At 54.5% G+C, this 26757-nt stretch overlaps 1 protein-coding gene across 1 annotated transcript in view; it reads left to right on the top strand.

Moving 5' to 3' along the window:
- Positions 1–4434: 4434 nt before the first annotated feature.
- The window catches only part of DAPP1 (dual adaptor of phosphotyrosine and 3-phosphoinositides 1), a 28108-nt gene continuing 5785 nt past the window's right edge, over positions 4435–26757 (top strand). Inside the window, exons 1-4 of the mRNA XM_056114358.1 lie at positions 4435–4539; positions 16451–16573; positions 17964–18097; positions 24377–24507. Coding sequence (XP_055970333.1) covers positions 4436–4539; positions 16451–16573; positions 17964–18097; positions 24377–24507 — 492 coding nt within the window. The 5' untranslated portion in view covers position 4435. The remainder of the gene's footprint in view (positions 4540–16450; positions 16574–17963; positions 18098–24376; positions 24508–26757) is intronic.

Here is a 26757-nt window from a genome sequence, read left to right as displayed (position 1 = left end):
CGACCGCACCAGGGGGACTGTAGCCTCGTGAAAGGCCACAGACCTCCTGCACTGCTTAGCTTCCGAAACACTCTGAATGCTCGCTGGGCTGCACACATTTCGGGCGCTCCTAAGGCGGCCTTTTTTCCAGAGCTGGTCTAGCCCCCGTCTCAGGTCGAGTAAGCTAGAGTATCTCCGAAATATGCCCCAGCTGACCATCCACCCCAGGGGCAGGAGAAGGGACCTTTCAAATTAAGACACACTCAGAGACGCAAAGGAGCCATGTGAGGCCCTTGTGGAGTTTGACGTGTTGGGCAGGGGCTGCCTTGTTGAGGGGACAGCGCTACTGTGTTCAAGGTTCCCTTCGATTCGGAGTTTCAGGGTCCAAAACTCAGCGCCAAGAGACTGAGTGTGACATTTCCAGGTGGGGAGGCCTCCCTTCACCAACAAAAGCAGTCCTGTCACACTGACCCTCCAAAGTGTCGTCCTAGCCCGGGAAGGCGGCTGTCCCCAGAGAGGCTGGACATGAAAGCCATAGTGCCCTTCTGGGAACTGGGAGACTCCTAAATACAGTGCTCTTCTTACCCCACAATAACTTGTGTTTTTCTCAAACCACTGCCACAGCATGTGGGTGCGCTGTGATAAGGGGGTTCTCTAGAAATGCTCCCCAGCTTTCACACAAAGTTCCAGGTCGATTGGTCAGAAGGGTCACCAGTCACCCGAGATGATTCCCCAAGGCTCTCTCTCATAGTGCGTAGGAACCTTGACAGTGACTTAGGAGAACTTTCCTCCAAACGGGAGTCTCCTTGGGGAGCTGTCAGAGGTGGGGTGTGGTAGGAGGTTGGGGTGAATGGTCCCATAGTGACCAAAATGGCTACTCAATCTCCCAGGCGAGGTCAGTCTGCCTTTCCTAGCCCTGGGGAGCAGAGACCCCAAAGAAGGTCAGTGACAAAAAAACTCTGCCCTGGAGAAGTTTTACGCCCAGAGGGAGAGCGCTGGCCCGCCCCGCCGCAGCCCTGCATTCTGCCCTGCCTGGCTCCCACCTCACACAGGGCAGGGGAGGCTGAGCACAGTAAGTGCTAGAGGCACTGTGTAGCTTTCTCTGCAACAACTTTGTGTCTCCTGGGATTCCCTAGATCGGCGTGTACATGTGTGAGCCCATGTGTGCTTGAGTCCACATGTGTGTGTGAGCCCATGAGTGCCTGTGTCCACGTGTGTGTGAGTCCGTGTGTACTATGTATGAGCCCACTATGCCTGTGTGAATTCATGTGTGCCTGCATGCACATGTGTGTGAGCCCGGGTGTGGTGTGCCTGTGTGTACATGTAGGAGTCCACTGTGCCTGTGTGTGAGCACATGTGTGCTTGTGTGATTCCATATGTGCTGTGTGAGTCTGATGTTGGGGGCCCCCACGGGTGGCTCACATGAGTCGGGAGGAGAAAGATGGTCACTTTCTCCTGAGCCACCTCTGCCACCCGGGACCCGGGGTTACTGGGATCTTGTTTCGCCTCGCAGAAAGGAATTTCAGGAGTAAACAAGCAGTGAAGTAAGCAGATTTTATTTGGAGGTTTTTGAAGGGGAGAAGGGAGAGAAAGTGGGAGAGAGTAGAGAGGGATGTGCTCAAGAGAGACCCCGGGCTTTCCCAAGGGTGGCGAGACCCCTACACACATCCCAGCCTCAGACAGGAAAGCATCAAAGTCCACAGCTCAAGAGGAGAGATCGGGGGTGGGAGGGATACTGGGATCCGTGGTGGTGGAGAATGGGCACTGGTGGAGGGATGGGCACTCGATCACTGTATAACTGAAACCCAAGCACAAAAACTTGTAAGTCTACGACTGTACCTCATGGTGTTTCACTAATTTAAAAAAAGAAAGAAAGAATAACTATTTACAAAAAAAAAAGAAAAGGAAAGAGGGGAGAGGCGGGCGACACATGTGCTCAGGTGCCACATGTGCTCAGCCACATGGGCACAAGCAGCACATGGTCTTGGGCAGCAGATTCACACCCTCCCTTTGTCTAAGGCGGCTTTTATAGGGAGTTTCCAACCTGTCCCCGCTGGGGCTTCTACCCAAGGGTGCTAGGGGCAGGAGTGGGGATGGTCTGCTTTGAAATTCCCTTCCTGGCCTTTTGTTCCTGCTGGAGCTTCTTTGGGTCTGTTGCTGGCGCCAGGTGAGGGTCGTATCAGGCCTTAGTTCCTGTTTTCTGTAAGGTTGGCAACTTCAGGGCTATTATTTCCCGGGAACTTTACTGCCATCGCCTTGGGAGGGCCCTTCCCTGTCTGCCCGCCTGCCTCCATCAAGTCCATGGAAGCCTCGTGCACGCATGTGTGTGGTTACGTGTGCCTGTGTGTACATGTATGTGGTTATGTGTGTGGTTACGTGTGAGCCACCTGTGCCTGTGTGTAAGTCTATGTGTACCTTATGTACACACCTGTGAGCCCATGTGTGCCTTGTATACGTGTATGTGTGTGCCCGTGTGTGCTTGTGTGTGAGCCCATGTGTGCCCATACTGTGTGAGCCCATGTGTGTGCCTCTGTGTGTGCCTGTGTGTGTGAGCCCATGTGTGACTCTGTGTGTGCCTGTGTGTGTGCCTCTGTGTGTGTATGGCTCTGTGTGTATGTGCCTCCGTGTGTGCCTGTGTGTGTGCCTCTCTGTGTGCCTCTGTGTGTGCCTCTGTCTGTGTGTGCCTGTGTGTGTGCCTGTGTGTGTGCCTCTGTCTGTGTGTGCCTGTGTGTGTGCCTGTGTGTGTGCCTCTGTATATGTGCCTCTGTGTGTGCCTGTGTGTGTGCCTCTGTATATGTGCCTCTGTGTGTGCCTCTGTGTGTGCCTGTGTGTATCTCTGTGTGTGTATCTCTGTGTGTGCCTCTGTGTGTGTGCCTCTGTCTGTGTGTGCCTGTGTGAACATGTATGTGGTTATGTGTGTGGTTACGTGTGAGCCACCTGTGCCTGTGTGTAAGTCTATGTGTACCTTATGTACACATGTGTGAGCCCATGTGTGCCTTGTATATGTTATGTGTGCCTGTGTGTGCTTGTGTGTGATCCCATGTGTGCCTGAGTATGTGCCTCTGTGTGTGTGAGCCCATGTGTGACTCTGTGTGTGTGCCTATGTGTGTGCCTCTGTGTGTATGGCTCTGTGTGTATGTGCCTGTGTGTGTGCCTGTGTGTGCCTGTGTGTGTGCCTGTGTGTGTGTCTCTGTGTGTGCCTCTCTATGTGCCTCTGTGTGTGTCTCTGTCTGTGTGTGCCAGTGTGTGTGCCTGTGTGTGTGCCTGTGTGTATGTGCCTCTGTGTGTGCGTCTGTGTGTGCCTCTGTGTTAGCCTGTGTGTGTCTCTGTGTGTGCTTCTCTGTGTGTGCCTCTGTGTGTGTGTGCCTGTGTGTGTGCCTCTGTCTGTGTGTGCCTGTGTGTGCCTCTGTGTGTGTGCCTCTCTGTGTGCTCCTCTGTATGTGCCTGTGTGTGCCTCTCTCAGTGTGTTCCTCTGTGTGTGCCTGTGTGTGTCTGTGTGTGTGCCTCTGTGTGCCTGTGTGTGTGCCTGTGTGTGTGCGCCTATGTGTTTGTGCCTATGTGTGTGTGCCTCTGTGTGTATCTGTGTGTGCATCTGCGTGTGTGCCTCTGTGTGTGTGACTCTGTCTGTGCCTCTGTGTGTGTGCCTGTGTGTGCCTCTGTGTGTGTGCCTGTGTGTTTGTGCCTCTCTGTGTGTTCCTGTGTGTGTGCCTGTGTGTGCCTGTGTGTGAGCCTCTGTGTGTGTGTGCCTGTGTGTGTGCCTCTCTGTGTGTTCCTGTGTGTGTGCCTCTGTGTACGTGCTTCTGTGTGTGTGTGTGCCTCTGTGTGTGCGCCTCTCTGTGTGTTCCTCTGTGTGTGCCTGTGTGTGCCTCTCTGTGTGTTCCTCTGTGTGTGCCTGTGTGTGCCTGTGTGTGTGCCTCTGTGTGTGTGCCTCTGTGTGTGTGCCTATGTCTGTGTGTGTCTGTGTGTGCCTATGTCTGTGTGTGCCTCTGTGTGTGTGTGTGCCTCTGTCTGTGCCTCTGCGTGTGCCTGTGTGTGCCTCTGTGTGTGTGCCTGTGTGTTTGTGCCTCTCTGTGTGTTCCTGTGTGTGTGCCTGTGTGTGCCTGTGTGTGAGCCTCTGTGTGTGTGTGCCTCTCTGTGTGTTCATGTGTGTGTGCCTCTGTGTGCATGCTTCTGTGTGTGTGTGTGTGTGTGTGTGTGTGTGTGTGTGTGTGTGCGCGCCTCTGTGTGTGCGCATGCACGCACGTTGCAACTCCGGAGAGGTGTCTGCAGTTCCCGCCCTGGTTCTGGGCACACTTGGGGGTGTGGCACCTCCTCTCTGCTGACGGTTCCTGGGCCCCAGGGGGGCGTGTCAGAGGGAGTTTCATTTCCTCTGTGGCAGGGCTTGCCGCTTCTGTGTGCTCAGGAAGACGTGGACAGGCACAGACAGAGCCGGGCCCCGGCCTGGGCCAGCAGGCGGATGGGCAGAGCCGGGCCTCCTGGAGGGGATATGAGTGACCAGGGCCCCGCGGGCCTCCGGGACGTGGACGGGGGCGGGGACGCCGAGCTGCTCCAGGACCTGGGGTAAGAGAGTGGGGAGCTGCGTGGGCACCCTTTCTCCGGGCTCTGCTCAGAGTGGCTGTCGGCTGGCCCACTGGCCCACTGCCCTCCCAGCCCTAGCATCCCTGGCCACCCTTGGCCATCCCTGTCTGTCCCTGTAGTCCCTCCACCCCTGCTGGCCTTCTCTCCTGCCCCCACCCCTCCTCCTGTCCCGGTTTGTCCTTCTGTCCCCTCTGACTGGGGCCTATGTGGCCTCGAATGGCCCCTGGGAGGCAGGTGGCCGTGGCTGTCCTGTGGCCGGGTCCCCAGGCAGGAGAGGCAGAGCTTCCCACCCTCTCACATACCCAGAGTGTGTCCCACAGTCTGCAGTGAAGTTGCAGAGTCAGGACGTCCAGCAAACTCTCTCCTGGCCAGACACCCCGAGGACCACCCCCACGTCCCGCCCAGGCCAGGCCTCCTCCTGCATGGGCCGCTGCTCCTCACCTGGGAGTGCAGGTGCCGCGCTGCAGACCCCAAATGGGCCTGGGTGGGGGGGGGGGGGTCTCACCTGGCAGGAGGAGCTTCCAAGCGCAGGCCCTGGGGACATGGCACTCTCACTGGACAGACCCTGGCCAGTGCCTCCCAGGGTCTAGGGGGCGTCCACCTGGAGAGCCACTGCCCAGATCCAGGAGATGGGGACTGTGTCCTACTCTGAAGCCAAAGCCCCTCACCAGGGCTGGGCCCCTGTGCGTGCCTCGAGGCGCTTCTGAGGGTCAGACTTGTCAAGACCCATTTTCCATGCACTGAATCTCACTCGTTGTGAGTGTCTGATGGAAGCTTCCAGGAACGACCGTTCCCATAAGTCAGCTGTAGGACCGTCGGGCATTTGAGAGCTGGGGAAGAGCCGCCGGCTTGGTTTATCTCTGTGTAGTTGGATGTACCCAGGGGGGTGCAGAGGAGCCCACGGGGACAGGCCAGGGACGCCAGCCCCCACCTGCCCTCCAGAAGCCTCTTAGCAGTCCCTCGCCAAATTCCCGAAGACTCAGTGATTGCTGCAAACCAGCACCGGCTGGGAAATTCTGATGTGATTTCTGTGTGGTGCCTCTAGTGAGAGTTCTGGGTTCGAGTCCCTGCCAGATGCTGTCTGTACCCAGTCCCTGCTCCTTTCCTAAGGGTGCCGGGACAAAGTGGCCAAGTGTGATGGAGAGGCAAGAGGTGTTGGAGTGTCCCCCTCCTTCAGCCCTCCCACTGCGCTATGAGGGGCTGCCCCACGCCCCAGCCCTGCTCCTTCCACTGTGGGCTCAGAGGCCTGGCAGCTCAGTGAGGGGTGCTGTGTGGCTGCTCTTAGGTGGGGCTGCACACCCAGACGTGTGTGTCCAGAGCCCTGGCTGTGTGTGTTTGGTTCCCTGGCCGTGTGTGTGTGTGTGTGTGTCGAGTCCCTTGGCTGTGTGTGTCGAGTCCCTTGGCTGTGTGTATGTCTGTGTGTATGGCTTGTGTACTGTGTTACGGGACCAGCAGGCCCAGTCAGTGCAGGCCCCAGGACCTTGTTTGGTGCCTGAGGAATCAGACCAGAGCCTGTCAGGAAGGTGCTTTTTGTCACTGAGTCATCCTGAACCCCCTAGGGGTGCCAGGTTTAGGTGACTTAATTTTAAAAAGATTTCAACAGTTTTTTTTTTAATAGGTAGAGTCTAATGTTAGAGGTTTGGGTGTATATGAACAGTGTTTGGTTGGTGACTAGGTTTCATGCATTTGGTTGGTTGGTCCCTGATTTTCTTCAAGCCCTAGAACACATACGTGTGTGAGTTAAGCCCTGAGCTGCAGTTCACACGTGGGACATGTATGCATGATGTATGCATGTGCACGCATGAGCGCGCACACACACACACACACACACACACACACGCATGCAGACCCACCCCTGAGTCAAGCAGCTCTGCTGGGCTGACCCCAGCAGTGATCATCAGCCTAAGACACTGTTTATTTCCTCCAAAATGGCACCGAATCCAGACAGCAGCTGGGAAACCACCGTCCACTGCTCCTCGGTTTCTGTGTTCAGGGGCAGAGCACGGGCCAAGAGGGCCCAGCCAGAAACCAGGAGCCAGAGGAGGGGACACAGGTCACTGGGGAGGGGACACAGGCGGGGGGGGGTGCACAGGAGAGGGGGCAGAGCAGGTGGGCAAAAGGCCAGGCAGCAGTTCCCACAGGAAGCGCAGGAGGAGGTCCTGGCTCCAGAGGCGAGCCTCTCTGAGCAGCTCAGGCCCACGGGACCCTGGGCAAGTAAAAGTATCTTAGGGCATCTTCAGGCTAGTTATTCGGACTATCTGCTCAGCTATCAGCTTCCACGTATAATAAAAATTTCCTTTTTAATTTACTTCCCAAATCTCAATACTAACAAGAGAGAGTTGGCAAGGGGCTGTGTGCCAACGCAGAGAGCCGAGACACTGCAGCCTGAAGCCCCATTAGTGCATCCCCTCCTGGCCCCTGGCCGTCACCAGCCAGAGACGGTCAGAAGGGACCAGGGCTCGGCGGGCTGGATCAAGGCCAGCTCCCGGACACCGGGGGCTTTGCGGCCTTGTCCTTCCTGCCGCAGTGACCTTGCAGTGACCCTGCTCAGACCAAGGGCTTCAGGACCCCGGGATTTGCATTTTGTCATTTTCATGGGCCACAAGATGTTCTCTGCACATCCAGTTGAACCCGGGATGCCGCGCTTGACTTGCAGAGCTTGGAGATCCTGGCCTGGGAGGAGTGGCTCTGGGGACAGGTGGCCGGGGCGAGCTCTTCCCGGGGACATGCTCCCTGATGAGGTCTCCGGAATTGGGGAGGGTGGGGCGCAGTCCCAAGTGGACAGCCAGGAGCAAGGCGGTGACGTCCCCGACCGTCCGGGTCCAGCCCTGGGCCTTTTGCTGTCTGCGTCTCCCCTCACCCCTACTCCTGCCACTGGGTTCTGCCTCCATTGGAACCTTCTGGAATGGGTTGCCAAGGCTGTGCTCACATGTAAAGCAGAGACCGACGTAAGCCGAGCGCTCTAGCCCCACAGCCACTGAGGGCTCACCCTCCCAGAGCTGAAAGGACAGGTTGGCCACGGGTCACTGCCCCAGGCCAGCCCACTGCTGGTGCTTTGCATGTATGACGCACGGACACAGGCGCACGGTGGGACCTGCCACAGGGCACCTTGGGGTGCATGCCAGCCGTGGCCTTTGGCAAAGGCGGTCTGAGCTCCCTTCCGTGCCTGCATGCAGCCCCACCCTCCTCCCTGCGGGGCTGGAGGGATGGTTGCAGGGGGACTCAGGGGTGCCCAGGCGGCCCCCCTCTTCCCCTCTGGGCTGAAAGCGGAAGGTGAGCACGCCTGGCTCCCCCACCAGACCCCCCTCTGTGGTTGTTTTCTGTTCCTCCTGGTGACGCCTGCTTGCACCTACTGTGGGAGCCTGAGCCCGGGGGGCTGGGTAGAGGGGGGTCACCCCGCTCAACTCACAAGCCCACGGAGATCAGCCCTCGAGCCAGGCCCTGGGGACAGCAGACAGGGGAGGCCGAGCCCACAACCCTGAGTGCAGAGGCCTCTGCATAGGCGGGACCAAACCCAGGGCTGACCCTTGAACTCAAAAGAAATGACATAGAAGCAAAACCAGTGCTCAAATGCAGAAGCACCAAGAAGACTCAAGAGGACCAAGACCTCGGTTCTACAGGGGCCCCGGGGCCCTCCTCCTCCTCCTCACACCAGGGGCTGACCCCCCTACTGCTCTGTTCCTTTGTGACTTTTATTTTTCTTTTTGGGTCTCACCCGGCGATGCACAGGAGTTACTCCTGGTTCATGCACTCAGGAATTACTCCTGGCGGTGTTTGGGGACCATATGGGATGCTGGGAATCGAACCTAGGTCAGCTGTGTGCAAGGCAAATGCCCTACCCGCTGTGCTATTGCTCCAGCCCCCCTCTGTGACTTTTAGTGTCAGGTTTTTTTTTTGGGGGGGGGGAGGTTCACACCTGGAGATACTCAGGGGTTCCTCCTGGCTCTGCACTAAGGAATCACTCCTGACAGTGCTCAGGGGACTATATGGGATGCTGGGAATTGAACCCATGTCAGCCACGTGCAAGGCAAACGCTCTCCCTGCTGTGCTATTGCTCCAGCCGCTCGGGGGTTACTCTTGCTCTACACTCAGAAATTACTCCTGGCGGTGCTCGGGGAAAATATGGGATACCAGGGATTGAACCCAGGTCATCTGTGTGCAAGCCCTGCTGTTCTGTCGCTCCGGACCCTTGTCATGAATTTTGAAAGTCACCTGTAGGTTCCATGCCCCCAGCTCAGGGCCCTTCTGGGGAAGTCTCAGATAATCCCAACGCCCTGGGCAGATGAAGAGGCTTCTCTGACCTCAGTTGGGGACTGTGAGCTGCATTGAGGCCTCTGGAACCAGGCTGTGCTATTGTCTGCCTCACACACACCCATGCGTTCAAAACATACTCACTGTGCTCTCAGACACACACCATGCTCTCTCTTACTCATACTATGGCTCAAAACACTCGCTGTGTTCTGAGATACACACCAAATGCCCTCACACATACACTCATAAACACACTCACTGAGTTCTCAGACACACACCGTGCCCTCTTACACACAAACACACACACACACTCAAAACACACTCGCTGTGTTCTCAGACACACACCATGCCCTCTTACACACACTCATGAACACACTCACTGTGTTCTCAGACACACACCATGCCCTCACACACACACACACACACGCATGCACTCATGAATACATTCACTGTGCCCTCTCACATAAACTCATACACATACTATGTTCTCTCACACACACATTCTCACACACTCATGCTCACATATTGTTCTCTTCTCACACACATGCTCTTTCTGCCTCAAGCACACACACGCACGCACGCACACATACACATGTGCTTGGTTTCTGGGTTCCTGTCTCTCGTCTCTGGAGCCTGGTGTTTCCAGGACCCTGGGAGAACAGGCCTTTCCTGGTCCTCACTCCCACCGACACCTCTCTCTGCCGTCCCGTTTCTCTTCAGCTGGGCCTTGACTCCCACAGAAGAGCTTGGATGCCTCCAGCTTACACCTGTGTCATCGCAGGCACCCGGACTCCCTGCTGGCCTCCCCGCCAGCCTCCCCGTCGGCCTCCCTGCCCACCACGCATTAAGCCTGCTCTGCCTCTGCCAAGCCTCTGCTTGCAGGGATTCCTGGCCGGGATTAGGGTGGTCCTCATGTCCCTGTGGACAGTAACCCGCCACCACCCAATCCCCGCTCTGTTGCACCCTGCGACCCCCCCTAAGGCCTGAGAACTTGCGTCAGGGGAGCCACGGCCGGACCCCAACTCGGGCAGAGCCAGTAATTACACGCTAACTCTGAGATTCCCAAGCCTACGCTCAGGATGGAGGAGCTGCAGCCAAAGCCTCACCCCTCCACGGTCGTGCGCATCACCCCCAGTCTCTGGTCAAGGCAGCCCAGCCACCGCACAGCACATGTCCTCAGTCCAGCCCCGCTGTGCGCAGGGGTCAGCCCAGGCAGGCGGGCGGGAGGCCGGAACAGGGTCCTGGCCCAGACCTCAGGCTCGTCTGTGGAGCAGAGAGGGGAGGGGTCAGTGTTGAGTGTCTGTCGGGGGGTCATACCTGGTGGCACTCAGGGTCTGGGGATGCAGCATGTGTCTCCTGCGGCGTACTCCAGCTTGTCTTCTTGTTTCTCTCTTGGCTGTCCTTGAAGTTTGTGGAGCCAGGATGGGGCTCATGGCCTCCCGCGGGAAGGCAAGGGGCCTCCCAGCCCTGAGGGTTTCTCAGGACTGTCCTGGCAGTGCCCAGGAGACCATGGGTGCCAGGGATCAAACCCAGCGCGCCAGCATGCAGCGCCTGCTCTCCACCCACTGAACTCTTTCTCGGACCCTGAAAAAAAAAAAAGTAAGTAAAGAAAAACAGACAAGACTCTGAAGAGGAGCGTTTCTGTGGCATGGGACTTGACTTCAGGGCTTTTCGTGACTTTCTGTTCTTGCATCAGACTGAATTGCAAGATTCCCTCTGACCCTGCTGGAGCAGCTGCTCCACCACTGCTGTGGCTGGGCAGAGAGAAGTGCCCGTTAGGTGCCTATGTAGCTGGAGATGAAGCGGCAAGAGCTCTAGGAAACTTAGTTCTCAAAAAGCGTTGGCGTGTGCTCGTGCGTTCCACGGCCGTGAGCTGCTTCCATAGTACGGCTGCTGCCTCCGCCAATGGACACATGAAGGAGGGAATAGGCGCCAGGCTGGTCAGTGATCAGAGCACTGAGCACTGTCCTCCCATTGTTCATCGATATTGCTCGAGCGGGCCCAGTAACATCTCCATTTGTGAGACTTGTTGTTTACTGTGTTTGGCATATCGAATACGTCATGGGTAGCTTGCCAGGCTTTGCTGTGCAGGTAAGATACTCTCGGTAGCTTGCCGGGCTCTCCAAGAGTGGAGGAGGAATCAAATCCAGGTCAGCCATGTCGGCCGTGTGCAAGGCAAACGCCCTACCTGCTGTGCTATCGCTCCAGCCAGTTGCCGCTTAATTGCGTCTCCCCGCATGCCTGTTCCAGTCTCTGCGAGCCCCTTCCAGGTCCCCGGACTCATTCCCGTCAACCGTCCCGCATGCTAGGAGAGTCTCGCAGCTGTAGTCATCGACCCTGGCCCAGCCCTACTCTGCCCCCACCCCATCTCCCAGCTTTATCAAGAGCCCAACTCCAGGGATGGGGAGCAACTACACCCAGGAGAGATTAGCCCAATCGACATGTGGAAAGCCCTTCCCTTCCTTTCCAGAAGCCTTCTAGACCAAGATCTCCTCCTGCTTGGAGACCCGCTCAGGGGTAGAATTCTGTCTAGAGTATTTCCCCTCTCCTCAGTCCATATCTATCTAAACAGTCTCCTTAGATTTACATCTTAATGATCTCTCTAGTCATTTTGTATGACACAGTAAGAGATATAGTAAGCTTACAGGGTGGCTCTCCTTGGGGCATCTCGCTATAGACCCCAGACCATAGTGCTCAGGCCAGATGAGTCCTGCCTAACCCCAGCAGGGCCCTTGTCCAGTCACTTCTCTTTGGGTCGTGACAGAATTCACCCATGATCATTGCTCTTAACTTATTGTAAGTTTTGTGGTGCTTGGCCTGTCCCTTTTCAGGGCCAGGGGAGCTTACAGCTTTCCCTGGGTCCATCCAAGTTTCTTCATTGGGACCCTGCCTTTGGGGAGCCAGGGACTAAGAGCAACTGAGGCTAAGTCAAGTATATATATGACAGGTGCCCTGGAGTGAATGTCATTCAGAATCTGTGTAAACTCACACAAAGGGGGCACAGCACACACACAGCAGCGGTGGCTCTATCTCTCCTGCCGCCCGCGTTCGGTAGTCTCACCCTTCTCCCACCCCGGAGAGGTTGATGGCGATGGTCAGGGGGAGGAAGGAACGAGGGCCAGGCTGGTTGGTATTAGTCGTAGTTTATTCTGATTCTCTCCTCATCTGTCTCTGCTCCTGTCTCTCTCTGTCTCTCCTCGTCTCTGCCCCTTCTGTCTCTCCCAGCTACTTCATTCTCCTTCTCCATCCCCCTTCATCCTCCTCCTCCTTCTGATCCTCTCTGAACCTCCAGCCCACTCCTACAGTCTCCTTAAATCCTCTCTCCATGAAGAATTGGGGAAACAATTACACATAGGTGCGGTCACAATCAATAGGGGTAGAAATCAATAGGGGTAGAAATCTTAGCCTCAGGGAAGACCACGCCTAGGACAGATCCTTCCTCAGCAGGAGGACCCACCCTAGAGCATAATCCCATGGGCGTGCCTCTCCTCTCCTTGTCCGACAAGCATATAAGAATATAATATAAATCATTTTGTATGGATACAGTAAGAAATATCTTAAATTTATAGAATTGCTCTCCTAGGGCCATCTCGATCTCAGGCTACGGTGCTCAGGCCAGATAGTCTTTCCCACCCCTAGCAGGATCCTAGTCTTGTCGTTACCTTTGGATCATGACAGCATTTGTCTATGATCAAACTCTTAACTTATAGTTAAGAATCGTGGCACTTTGGCCTGGCCCATTTCGCTGCCACGGTAGCTCACTGCTTGCCCTGGGTCCATTCAGTCCCTCGTCGGGACCCTGCTTTTGGGGTGTTAGGAACTAAGGGCAACTGAGGCTTAAGTCGAGAAAGCAGATGCCCCGGAGTGAATAATATTCAAGGCCAATCAAATCCTAAGTTACAAAACATAATGTTAACGGTCTTCCTGTATCTATACAAAAAGGACATTACTTTAAGGTAAACTATTCATAAGGCATAAGGAGTGGAGAAAGGTAATATTTCATTCATACATATAAAATCATAGATTTCTGGGAAATTGATCTTACAAATTAACAAAGTCTGATTAAAGGGAAAGCTGATTAACTGGGTGGGAAGGAGAGCATAGGGAAGACTGTTTACAGATAAACACAATGGAAGTGGAAGTGCTTCAGGAGCACTGTGATGGGTGTAACCAGATTGATGGGTGTAACCAGATAAACCTAGGCTTCTTGTGGAAGGACAAAGCAATGTTACCCAACAAGAATCAATTAACTCCAAGTTACAAAAGCACAGCATTAACTGTCTTCCTATGTCTATACAAAAAGGACATTGCTCTGAAGTAAACTATGCAAAGGACATAAGTGAAAGAAAAAAGCAGTATGTCCCTTACAAATACAAAGTCCAGAGTCCTCAGAAGAGTTGAACCTTACAAGTCCCAGGTTCTGATTTGGGGATATAGGTGATTCACAGACAGGGGAAGCAGAGCCCAGAGGAGAGGTTACAGACAAACACAGAGGAATGGGCATGCCTCAGGAGCACTGTGATGGGTGTGACCCAATAAACCCAAGCTCCCTGCAGCCAGGGAGGAAGGGCGGAGGAGAAAGGGACAGCCATGTTATTCTATGGAAACTCCCTTACGGGGAGCTGTACCGCAGAGGCCAGCATCGTTCTATCACCTGCCCACTGGTCCAGGCTGGCTGGCATGAGTTGAGGGCCACAGCCCTACAGGGCCCCGTGCTCTGACCCCCTGATTTCCCTGTAAGAACAGGTGTGTCAGCTCAGGCCCCTGCTGAGGCCCGTCCTCTGGATCCCTTTTCTCACGCCCACATTTGCTCAACCCCAAGGAACAGCTTCCTCTCCCAGAAGCCTTCCCTGATCACTGTACCCCATTCTCCTCCAGAGCGCAGGTTCCAGCACCAGCAAACTGCACCAGCGGGCTCTGAGGGTGTCCCCCGCCCTCCTCGGGGCACTAGACATGGTCATCTCTGTCTTGGTCATCTCATCCCGGCCTAAGAGGGAGAGTCTGTGGGACAGGGCTGGTCCCCAGGCAGCTAACAGGTTCTCTGCAAGCTTCTCGGGCAGGGGCACGTGTGCAGTGAGGAACCCGACTGACGTGAGAAACAGGAGAGGCAGGAGAGAACAGGGGAAGGGAGCTTGGCTCGCACACAGTCATGCCTCGTCTGACGCCTGAGCACAGACGGTTCATCGAGCACTGCAGGAGAGATTCCCAAAGAAGAGTCAGGGGCCAACCCTGAGCACCTCTGGGTGTGGACCCAAAACCAAAAGCAGCAAAACAGGAAGGAAGAGTAACTGACGGAGTGTGGTATGCCCTGAAATACTTAGCTCTTTGTGTTTGTGTTTCTCTCTGTGTGTACGTACACACATGCGTGAAATGAGACATGAAGTGTTTCGTACCCGAGCTGATTCCAAAAGGCCGAGAGCTTCTCTTGAGGACGGAAGCAAACGAACGTTAACTGAGATGAGGAAGCCGGGGGAGTCAGCGTCTGTGAGGCACCAGGCCGTGTGATGGGGCTGTGGCCGTCCGGCACGCTCCGGCGCGTCTTTGGGGTTGAGCGACCTGCTTTCCTTCAAGGCCGTTTCTTGGCGCACGACTGTCATAGAAGGGTGACGCCAGCACTTCCCTAGTAGCTGCTGTTCCTCCAGAGCCAGCAGAACGTTGCCTTGTCCTTGGATGAGCACCTGCCCAGTGACAAGTCTTAGCACGGCCTTGGGCGAGCAGGAGGGAACAACGGGCTTCAAGTTCTTGTTAAGAGCAGCTTCTTTGGGGGAAAACAAGAAGTAAAAAATAGATTTTTATTTTCTGTTTGAAAGGTAGAAATAGAAGGGGTTTTAGTTTCAGGAAAATGAGCTAAACCACTGAGAAGCATGTTCAAAGTGCCAAGTGCTTTGCAAGAGACGCCATTACCATCAGTGCCCTGTCACCTGGGTAGGGTCGCAGAACCCTAAGGGGTGGGGGGGGGGAGAGAGAGATAGAGAGAGAGAGAGAGAGAGAGAGAGAGAGAGAGAGAGAGAGAGGGAGAGAGAGACAGAGACAGAGAAAGAGAGACAGAGGAGGGGAGAGAAAAGTCACAGAACTCTAAGGAGTGTGAAAGAGAGAAAGGGGGAGGAAGGGAGGGAGCGAGGGAGGGAGAGGGAGAAGGAAAGGGACAGAGAGAAAGAGAGAGAGGCAGAGGGAGAGAGAGAGAGAGAGAAAGAGAGAGAGAGAGAGAGAGAGAGAGAGAGAGAAAGAAGAATCACAAAATCCTAAGGAGAAGACAGTGCTCTGACACTGATAGGAAGGATGCTTCACAGAAAGTCTCAATTAGTCACCGTGACAGACGAGAGCCGGGCCAGGAGAGCGGAACTTTGTCAGTTGTGGGCAGTGGAAAGGTTCTTCCTCTCCTCAGTTCTCAAAACCGCCCTGGGGGGTGGGGGGACAGGCAGAAACCCCTCACCTGGGAGCTGCTGAGACACTCAGGGTGAGTCAGCAGGATGTGAGGCAACTGCCCGAAGCTCATGCAATCTGGCCGGGGCTCACGGTGCAGTGAGAGGAGGTGAGCGGCACCTGAGCTCCCGAGACCTCCTGGGAACTGCAGGCCCAGAACGGAGCGAACGGGGGAGGTCTCAGGCAACGGGGGGACAAGCTCGAGGTAAACGGGCAAGAGGAAAGTCCTTTAGGGTATCATCCGGTTTCCTGAACAGATGGCGCGTCACTGAGTGTGGAGTGTGTGTGTGCGTGCATGTGTGTATGTGTGTGTGTGGGGGGGGGGGGGGTGGCGGGCGGGTCACAAACATTTTGTTTTGCTGGAAATTTCCTTGTTATCAGGAAAGTCTTATTGTCACTGTTGGTCTGGCCATGCCCGGTGACGCTCAGCACGCACTCCTACAGCTCAGGGGACAGCGTGGGTCTGGGGGCCAAACATGAGTTGGTGCAGCAAGGCAGGACTTTTTGTTGTTGCCTGTTCCAGCCGGGCTTTGGGTTCTCTGTGTATTTCATGCCCGAGACTCCGTGTGGTGTCTCCGAGGCCCTCGCCAAAAGCCCCACAGTGGGAGGCAGCTGGCCCAGCAGAACCCACTGGGCCGCCCAGGCCTCCCCTTGTGCTCGCCATGTCTCTGCCTCGGAGCCTCAGCCCCCACAGACTGTCCCCTGCTGCTCCGGAGTCCCCGGCCCGGGGAAGTCTTGGCAGTGGCTGGGCCTCCTGGCAGGACCCCTCAGGGGCAGCTGGACGTTAGGCCGGTCCAAGTGTTGGGGGTCCTGGCGGACAAGATCATCTTCCCCAGCACCTGCCTGTCCTGAAACAGTGTCTGCCCCTCTTGAGCACACCTGCCTCCCTCTGGCCCCCCCCATGCCCCGTAGCTGTCTACAGACCTTGGGCCCCCGCACAACAGCCTCTCTCTTGGCTCCACGTCCAGGGGTCTCCCGTGATGGCTCCATGCTGTGCGCACGGCAGGGGGTGAGAGAGGCTGAAAGAGCAAAGGGATTGTTTGGCTTGACCTTCTCGACAAGACCCCTCAGCACCCGCCCAGGGCCCTGGGCTGCCCCTCCGGCCTGGCCCAAGGTCACACAGCAGCGGCTGTGGAGGAGGGCGGGGCAGGGGCTCTGTGGGTGCGTGTGGGGCCTGAAGAGGGGTCGAGAGCCCGAGTGATGGATACTCCCCCCCCAGGTGGTACCACAAAGCCCTGACACGCCACGCGGCCGAGGCCCTGCTGCTCTCCAATGGCATCGATGGCAGCTACTTGCTCCGAGACAGCCAGGACCAGTCCAGCCTCTATGCCCTGTCCGTCAGGTGGGTGTCCCAGCCCGTCTGTCTGTCCATCAGGTGGGTGTCCCAGCCCATCTGCCTGTCTGTCAGGTGGGTGTCCTGGCCTGTCTGTCTGAAAGTCAGGTGGGTGTCCCGGCCTCTCTGTCTGTCTGTCTGTCTGTCAGATAGGTGTCCTGGCCTATCTGAATGTCAGGTGGGTGTCCTGGCTTGTTTGTCTGTCCATCAGGTAGGTATCCCGGCCTATCTATCTGTCTGTCTGTCAGGTGGGTGTCCGGCCCTGGGGACCCTGTGTGTGAGGAGGGTGTGAGTGGAGCCCCACCCCACAGGACAGACAGGGCTGCCACCACTGATGTGGTCCCAGAGTGACACCCCCGTGGCCTCGGGGCTCCCTGAGCACTGGGCCCTGTGGGAGGGTCTATGCCTCTGACACACACAGTCGACAGTCACAAACATCTTCTGCCACGTCCAGGGAGCCACACTCCCAGCCATGGACCCTCAAGGTCTCTCTGACCTCCGTCCACTGGAAGATGCAACAACCCAGACTCAGCACCTGTCACCCTTTCTCTGGGCGTACTGCCTCACCCAACCTCTCCCTATTCCCTGGGCGTCCAGCCTCGCTCAGCCTGTCCCTGTCCCTGGGCGTCCAGCCTCGCCCGGCCTGTCCCTGTCCCTGGGCATCCAGCCTGGCTCAGGCTGTCACTGTCTCTGGGGCATCCAGCCTCGCTGGGCCCATGTGCCATGACCTGGAACTGGACAGGGCTTGAGCCTCAGGACTCCATGGTGGGGGCAGATGGAGGGAGGAGCCGGGTCAGTGTGGACTAGCTGGGGACTCCCATGAGGTCACAAGTCACACAGGTCACAGAGGCTCCCTTGCACACGCAGCCCTTTGGGGGCTCCTGTCCCCGACACGCACTGACTGTCCCAGGAGTGAGGGGAAAAGCCTAGTGGCCTCGCCTCACCTTGCTGCTTCCTGGAGGACACAAGCCAGCCTCACTCCTGTGGGGGATCAGAAACAAAAAGGGACACGGCCACGTGGGGCACGGTGGGGGCCTGGGAGCTCTCAGGCGCCATGGGCTGCTCGCGAGGCCCTGGCCTGGACACTTCGTTTCTCCTGGTTTTCCTCTTTATTGCTTTGGGGGCCTCACCTGGTGGTACTCAGAGGTCACTTTATTATAATAAATATTACAAATAAATTATGACATTTACTATAATAAATTAACAATTTATCAATACATTATTTTTTAAATGTCATTTCATTCACTCCCAGGGGACTTGGAGGTCACTTCCAGGGGTACCCGGGGTGCAGGGACCCAGCCAAGCCTCCAGCTGGTGCTGAGTTTGGAGAAGGAGTGTCCAGGGGTTCCAGAAAGATAGATTTGCCACATTACTTCAAACATTCTTCATTTCCTTTCAGGGCAAAGGACTCTGTGAAGCACTTTCATGTTGAATATACCGGATATTCTTTTAAATTTGGCTTCAATGAATTTTCCTCTTTGACTGATTTTGTCAAGCATTTTGCAAACCAGCCTTTGATTGGGAGTGAGACAGGTAAGCTTCTTTATTCTTTAGCTTGAGAACTTGTTTCAGAATCGAGGTGGGACAGACGACACCAGTGAAATGTTTTCTGCTTCTACCAAACAATCCGCACATGGCATGCAAATGGATATGTTAGAAATAATTTGTTAATATATGATTTTTAAAGTCATTTCATAAAAAAATTTTAGAATAAATATTTCTAATAAAGATGCATTTATTTTAGTTGCTTTTAGAAGAAAAAAGTATTTTTCTCTGAATCTAATGCTTAATGTATTAAAGGCATGCCAGTGTTTTTAAATAACCTATTTATTTTATTTTATAATCAGACATATGATATACAATGAAAAAACAAATACAATAAATTTTGATTCCTCCTAATCTTAGGCATAGGCAGTTTGTAGCTATTTTGAACACTTTTGAAACCAAAAGTTATACTTTAATTTCCAGAAATCACTGGGTATTGAAAATATTGACTAGGAATTACTTTTCTGGTACATCCTTTGTTTCCTCATAAAATTCTCTATTGTCATAGTTTCTATTTGAAATATCTGCTTGAATGGTTAGAGCTAAAGCAGAAAAGTCTAATTAAAAGTCAAGCACAGCCAGGAAAAATGGGCCAGGAGGAGTGGTCAGTGGCTGGGAATGACCACAAGGGTGTGGGGGTGGAGGGTCGTTACGATAGAGGAGGGTCCATTATGACAACAGTAATTGGAAGTGATCACTTTGGACAAGAACTGACTGTTGAAAGTAGGTAAAGAGATATACGTGATAACCGTTCAGCATCTATATTGCAAACCATAATGCCTATAATGAGAGGGAGGGAGAGGGGGGGTGAGAGAGAGGGAGGGGGATGGGAGAGAGAGGGAGAGAGAGGGAGAGGGAGAGGGAGAAAGAAGAGAGGTGCCTGCTATAGAGGGTGGGAGTGGTTTAGGGGGGTGGGAGGGGACCTGGGGGCACTGGTGCTGGAAGCCACACTGGGGGGATGGGTGTTGGAACACTGTATGACTGAACGCATTGAAACATAATATGAACCGTTTCATCACGCTCTATTTCATGGTGATTCAATTCTTTGAAAAAGTCAAGCACAAAGTTCAGACAGAGAAGGGATCAGAATGCAAATGATGGTTGTCACCTGGACAAGAACTGAGCTGAAAGGAGGTCAAGGGATATGCTTGATGCCCTTTCAGTAATAACCAACCTCGGTGCCTATGAGTAGAGTGAGATGGGGGGGCGGGTTGGTGGGGGGGGAGAGAGAGAGAGAGAGAGAGAGAAGAGAGAGAGGGAGGAAAGGAAGGAGGGAGGGAGAGAGGGAGGCAAGGAGGGAGAGAGAGAGAGGGCAGGGAGAGAAAGGAAGAAGAAGGAAAGTGCTTTCCATAGAGGCGGGCTGGGGAGGGATGTGTAGGGGAGGCAGAAGGGAGCCTGGGACACTGGTGGAGGGGCGGGTGTTGGAACACTGTGTGACTGAAACCCCATCATGAGCAGCTTTGCAAGGGTCTGTCTCACGGTGATTCAATGAAAAACAGTTGGGGGCCAGAGCTGTAGTACAGCCGGCCGGACACTTGCCTTGTACCTACTTGCTCCCTGGCACCACACAGAGTTCCCTGAACCTCTCCGGGAGGGATCCCTGAGCACAGAGTCAGGAGTAAGACCTTAGCATTGCCAGTTAAAGGTAAAGGTAAAGGCCCTCCCGTTGATCGTCGATTTGCTCGAGCGGGCCCAGTAACGTCTCCATTGGAGACTTTGTTGTTACTGTGTCTGGCATATCGAATACTCTCGGTAGCTTGCCGGACTCTCCGAGAGGGGCGGAGGAATCAAACTCGGGTCAGCCATGTTGGCATTGCCAGTTATGCCCCCCAAATAAGAACAGAACAAAACAGTCCGACCCAGGGGCCTGAGACGGTGAACGGGGACACTCGCCTTACATGCAGCCAACCCAGGTTACATCCCCAGCACCACATACAGTCCCATATCACCTTGTATTCTAATCCTGACCCAGTGGGACTGGCGCTGATAGGAATGCCCTCGACCTGCTGGCCTGGGCCTTTGTGCAGGAGCGACTGACCCCTTTCTGTCCCCATCAGAGTCAGGGACAGCACCGCCTGACAGATGGGGGATCCCAGGATGCCCTCCAGGGAAGACCTAGGAACAGGCAGGTGATGAATTCATGGTCCAGCTGAAGCCCGGAAGGTTCTCAGAAGGCAGAGAGAGCTCTGCCCTGGAAGAATGGAAACTGGAACCTTCTAAACTTGGTCCCTTCTGCTTTCATGAAGAACTGACTCCTCCCAGCCAGGCTGCGGGACCACAGGCTCCTGTTCACTGGCTGAGAAGGTGTAAATTCTTGGTGAAGTTTTATTTGCTTCAAGATGGCAGAGGAGGTCCCCCACAGTCTGCAGCGCCTGGGATGAGGGTCTGGGCTCTGGCTGTACCTGAGAGATGTTCTCGCACTCATTTCTGGTGGCATGGCGAAGGCCCACACATGCCCCAAGTGCCCATTCGTGTGCCCACAGCTCTCCGGTCATCTCAGGCTAGAGACCCAGAGTGCTCAGCTTTGGGTCACGGGAAATATTTATACTCAGGTGGGGAAGAGAATTTGTCCTAAGGTGTAAACTGTACTTTAAGTTCTCCTTGTTCCTTTCCTGTTCCTGTTCTCTATTATCTCAACCTTCAGGATTTCTGTTTCCTTTTACAAAACAAGAAGATGTCCTTAAAAAAAAAAAAAATCTAAGCCTCTGGCCTTTCTTAAAATTCTTTGCATGATTCTCCCTCTGTTGATACCGTGAGATCCCTTTACCTCTAAGGCCCAACCAGTCCTCCGGCTTGCACCCTGCCTGGCCTGGACGCCTGAGTTCCTTGACGCTTCTTGTCCGCTGACATGTTCTGCAATGTGTTTTGTGAAAACCACATTGGCTCTCATTTGTAAATTCAATGAGGAGAACAATTTTAGTTCGTCTGCTCCCCAATATATCCCAGCAACTAAAATACCTGGTGCTAACCGCGATCACCACTGTCTCAGCACCTGCGCCCGCCCGGAAGCGCGTCAGCTGACACTGCACCTCGGAAGCCCTGGCAGGCTCCACTTCCAAAACCTAAACACAACCTGAAATTGTATTTCATGCTGCTTGTGTGCTCGGGAACAATCACATTTGGATGTCTGCCCTCTGTTCACAACAGAGGATGCTTATATATGATACCCAGCCCTATCTGTACATGGATTCTAGAGTCAACCCATTGTTGGAAATTTGAGATGTGACAAATCATATTAGTTTGGAGATATTTTAGCCCATTATTAATTTTTTTTACTGTATCCTCTTATAATTAGCCAAGGTTCATAGTTTTGAGAATATAGGCAGAATTTACTCTTTCTTCTCAAATGAAGAGTGAAGAATTCCCTTTCCTGTTACCATTTATTTCCAGAGCAATCTTTTTGTTTTTGTAGTGGGCCTGAAACTTCCATGTTCCATCTGTTATAGGAATGACTGTCGTGACCTTCATTATCTCACCAGCCTGAAAACTCTTGAGTCTATGCCCCTGCTTGCCTCTTACCCTTGAGAATAAACCTCAGTTTCTACTATCCTATCCTTCTTAAATGTCAATATTCTACTTCTCCTTTTCTTTTGCCCTGGGGATTCCTATTTTTCTTAATAACTGCTATGGTTACTAGTATTTTATTTTGTGACACCAATCACTTTTTCTAGGGGACATTTTTTTTTTAATTTTTATTAGTGAGACACCATGAGGTACAGCTGTAGACTTACAAATTTTGTGCTTGGGTTTCAATCATACAATGATCAAATACCCATCCCTCCACCAGTGCCCATTTCCCACCACCACAGATCCCAGTATCCCTTCTACCCCCCATCCCCCCCATCCCACCCTGCCACTGTGGCAGGGCATTCTCTAGGGGGCATTTTAAAATAATCAAGTTAAAACTGTGTGACACTTGATAATCATTAGTGACAAGATAGGATTCTGCTAAACCACAACTGGGAATCGCTTCTTTAGTTTATGTTTGTCAAAACTATGATTTTTTTTTTCGTTTGTAGAGGAGTGTTTGGAAAGGAGAAGGCAGGCCAGGAGTAAAGAAGCCACATGTGTGGCGTGTTTGCTACTCAAGTGTCTTCATATGTTCCTGATCATCCTTGGCGCTGCCATTGGTGGCACAGATGAGGAAATCTGGGTGGTGCTCAGGGATCACTCTTGGTGGGGCTCACGGGCCATGTGAGGTGCTGGAGCAAACCCGGGTATAAGCCAAGGCCTGCCACATGGCACAATCTCTCTGCCCAGCTCAGATAAGAAAATCAAAACTGCCCGAGGTTAGGCTCACTGCCAGGCAAGCCTGTCTGGGGACCTGCCCCTCACTGGTACTGAAGGTGACCAGCAGGCAGGCCCTGAGGGCTCTGTTTGAGCCGCAGTGCCGAGCTAGCATGGGGGTGGGCTTCAGTGCGCTGGGAGGTGCCCCTTGTCCCGAGAACGTGACTCCCTCTGAACGAGGCTGCCCTTGCATCTGTTGCTCAGATTTGATTGACAAAACTGCCATCCGAGAGATTCTGCTGGAGAAAATCTTAGAGCATAAAGGAGAGCTGGGAAGCATTTTCCAGTCCCGCCGCTAGACTCCTTCACATCGTTCCAGAGGGGCTATGATCCCCCTTTGTGGGTATAGTAAGGCAGAGGGAACTGTGTCTCGGAGGAGGAGGATGGCCGGGCGTAGTAGCCCCAGGGTCCTCCGGCGTTCGTGTTGGGTCTGGGACGTGGACAGACCTCAGGCGCTCATCACCACCAGGCTCCTCTGTTTTGGGCCTGTGTGTCTCGGTCTGCAGAGGGCGGGACCAGGAAGGGAACTTGGAGGTCATCCGGTTCTCCTTCACAAGCGAGGCCTCGTGGGACCCGGCCGTCCCTCGGCTGCTCCTGAGGACACTTCTTAGGCAGCACCAAGGCTGTCCTGCCCACCTCAGCGAACCTTCCACACACCATTGTGTGATCACACCCCTGTGAGAACCACAGAAGCCTAGTGAGTGAATCCGTGAGCTCCCAGCACAGCCACCACTGTTTACCAGCTGTGTGTCTGAGCCTGTTACATCACCTCTCTTCGTGGTGGTTTGTTTAACCACCTCGTGGAGTGGGGCAGACGGGTGTAGTTCCTGCCTCACTACCTGCCGTGCAGAGGATGAGATGAGGCTTCGTGCCCACAGGGAGTTCCTCCCACCTGTGATTTCTGTCCTGTGCAGTTCCTCCCACCTGTGATCCCTGCAGGACTGAGGGGCAGGTCTTTTCTCCCAAGCAGCCCTATCCTCCCGAGCCAGAACAACACTGCTCCACCCTGCCCAGGGCCGTGCTGGTGGCTGCAGGGTAGAGTGGCCCCACACCCACACCCTGAAGGGGCCCGTAACCCTAGCATCTGAGTGACTGACCCCCACCGTCCCACAGACCTGCCACCACTGAGGCTTCCTATGCCCACAGGGCAGGCCAAGCAGGCTGGGTGACGCGGGGGAAGGAATGGTTGAACCACACACACACATGCACGCATATATGCATGCACACACACACGCACACACACGCACACATGCAGACACACAGAGACACAGACACACATACATGCATGCACAAGCATGCATGCACACACACATGTACACACATGCACACACTCGCGCATACACACATGCACGCACACACACGCACACGCGCGCACACACACACGCACCCTTGTCTAGCACAGCCCAGGGCTTGCCCACAAAGTGAACGAGAGGGTGGAGGTGGAAGAGTGGAGGTGAGGATAGGGAGGAAGGGAGGGAGGGAGGGAGGGAGCCACCCCAGGGAAAGCCTCTCTCACTCTGCAGCCTGACTTCTAGTTTCTGACTGACGGTTGGGAGTTGGGATGAGAGGAAATGTAAGGGGCTGAGTCACTCCTGCGGGGGCTGGACACGAAGGGGTGAGCAGCCCCAGCCTGAATTCTCTCTGGTCTCTCAGGGGCCGGGCCGGGCGGGGCGTGCCCACCAGCACCCCACAAGTCTTCTCGGAAACGAGTGAGGCGTCGGAGTACGGTTGAGGCATCAGCTGGGAACGTCTTGGCATGTGGTGTTCAGGGGCTTGAACCCTGCCCAGGAAACTGGGGCTCCCCTGCGTTTGCTGTCCCAGGGGCGCCGACGTAGAAGACACAGAGCGGGGGGCCGGGCTCAGCCCCACCTGTCCGCCTGTCACTGCCCGTTCAAGGCGACCCATCAGGCCACACTGACCGTTCCCCTCCTGGGTGTTGGCCCTGGAGGTGCAGGAAGGCCTGACTGTTCCCGCCCACAGGGACCCTCATCGTCCTGAGACACCCCTACCCCAGGAGTGTGGAGGAGCCGTCCATCTACGAGTCGGTGCGCGTCCACACGGCCATGCAGACGGGAAGGACTGAGAATGACCTCGTGCCTACGGCGCCCTCGGTAAGAGCCACCATGCCACGGGCCAAGCCCCATACACCCCCGAGGGTCCACAAAGCCAGAGCCCTGCAGAAAGCTCATGCAGGACCCTCAGGGCTCAGGAAGGAAGGAGGCTGAGTCCAGGGTAAGGGACACACACCCAGATGTGGTGGGGGTAGCATGGAGAATCGACTGTGAGCCCCCAGGTCCAGGTCCAAGGGCACACAGCTTGTCTCACACACACCCTGGGCTCAAGCTTCAGTGAGGAGACACCTCCTGCCCCAACTGCCCATGAGAGAAAAGCCTCCGTTCACTCCAGAGTCAGGGGTGCTTTCCTACCTGTGTGAGTGTGAGTGTCTCTGTGTGAGAGTGTGTATGTGTGAATCTGTGAGTGCTGGAGAGTGTATGTGAGTGTCTGTGTGAGTGTCTTTAAGTGTGAGTCTCTGTGTGTGTGGGGGGGTCTCTGTGTGTATGAATCTCTGTGTAAGCATGTGTGAGTCTATATGTATGCGTGTGAGTCTGTGTGAGAGTGTGACAGTCTATAAGAGTGTTTGTGAGTATGAATGTGAGTCTGTATGTGAGTGTGAGTCTGTGTGAGTGTGTGTCAGAGTCTGGGTGAGAGTTGCTGTGAGTCTATGTGAGAGTGTGTATGACTGTGAGTCTGTGTGTGAGAACCTGTGTGAGTGTGTGAGAGTCTTGTGTGTGAAGGTGTACAAGAGAGTGAGTGTGTGTGTGTCTGTGTGTGCACAAGAGAGGGCCTGTGAGTGTGTGTGTTGTATGCGGTATGTGTGAATTTGTGTGTGTTGGTCCTAGGGACTGTGTGGGCCCCTGACACTGGAAGATCTAAACACCATTTTTGGTTGTGGTCCAAAACCCAGAAAAACAACAACGACAAAAGACTTCCCAGGAAGAACCTGTGAGGTGAAAGTGAAAAGGGCTGGCCCAGAAACAGATTCTCCTGTGGACCCTTAGCTCTGCTCGCAATGATCCTCGGGAAGTTACTGTTCACCCTTGATTGTTTATCTTTCGTGGCGCAGGTAGATGTACACACATGTGATGTCTGTTTCAGCCTCCCACCCGCAGGTTCAGGTGGGACCTTCTGCCCTACTCCCAGCTCTCAGGGGTCCCCAACTTTCTCTTTCTTACTGGTCATTCCCACCCCCTCCGCTGAGGAATTCGAATTCCAGGCCTTCAGTATACTTATCTGTTTCAGTCCATCAAGCGGGAGAATTCTCTAGTCTCTAGGGATGCTACTGCCCACTCTGTCGCGCCCCCGGTTCCAGGGCTGACACTCGCCACCACCACCTGCCGGGCCCCAGGCTGCCAAGCTGCCCCCAGCTCACTCGGCTCTTGCTGGGCTGTCTGCACCAGGCTGAGCCAGGAAGACCTGTCCTGGGAACACACGTGCTCAGAACACCCGTGCCAGGAATACCTGCCAGGAACACCCCGGCCAGAACACCTGTGCGAGGCTCAGCAAACACTCATGCCAGGAACACCCACGACACAACACCAATGCCAGGAGCACCCGTGCCAGGGACACTGTGCTAGCCCCTGTGTACAGAGCCCTGTTCGTCATTCCACCAGAGAATGTGGGGCTACGTGAAAGGGGAGCAAACAGGCGATTCTGTTGTTTTACGTCCTTTAGATGTGTCATAGTGAACTCGATATACAAGGTCCATGACTGTCCCTACACCTTTCCTAGCCCAGTCCTCGATCCCCCGGTTTTGTTTGTGAATATTTACATTGTTCCCAAAGACGGACTCCTGGAAACCCCTCTCCTGCCATGGCTCATGGATTTGGGAATATGGGCACCAGCAAAGGGCCTCACCCCAGGAGCAAATGCTCTTCCTGAGCCAGACCTGTGCCTTTGAGCTAGTTTTGAAAGAAGAAATCTGGTCTATGATCCTCCTTTCACCTGCTAAGACTGTGAATGGAACGTGCACCCTCTGCCCAGCCTACACAGACCCCCCACGACCACCAACAGCCAGGAAGTGAGAGTGAGCAGGTGTGTGGCCAGGGCCAGCTGGCGGCTAGCCGGTCACTCCTGCCATCAGAGAGTGAGCAGTTCTAACAGAGCCCTCCAGATCGCAACTGGCCCTCAGTAGTTTCACCTCTACAGAGACTGCTATGCAGTCACCGGAAACCTTCTGTTCTGCCACTTCCGTAAAATGATCCCTAAACTCGTCCGTTGGTTCAACTTCATCAATGTCAAAAGCAACCAAACGTGTCACGTAATATCAGGTTCACCTGTGCTGTTGAAGCTTGGTGTGGAAG

Source organism: Sorex fumeus, unplaced genomic scaffold, assembly GCF_029834395.1.
Source record: "Sorex fumeus unplaced genomic scaffold, SorFum_2.1 ptg000024l, whole genome shotgun sequence".
NCBI classification, from domain to species: domain Eukaryota; kingdom Metazoa; phylum Chordata; class Mammalia; order Eulipotyphla; family Soricidae; genus Sorex; species Sorex fumeus.
The sequence above is the reverse complement of the archived record's forward strand: the minus strand, read 5'-3'. Positions and strand labels throughout refer to the sequence as shown.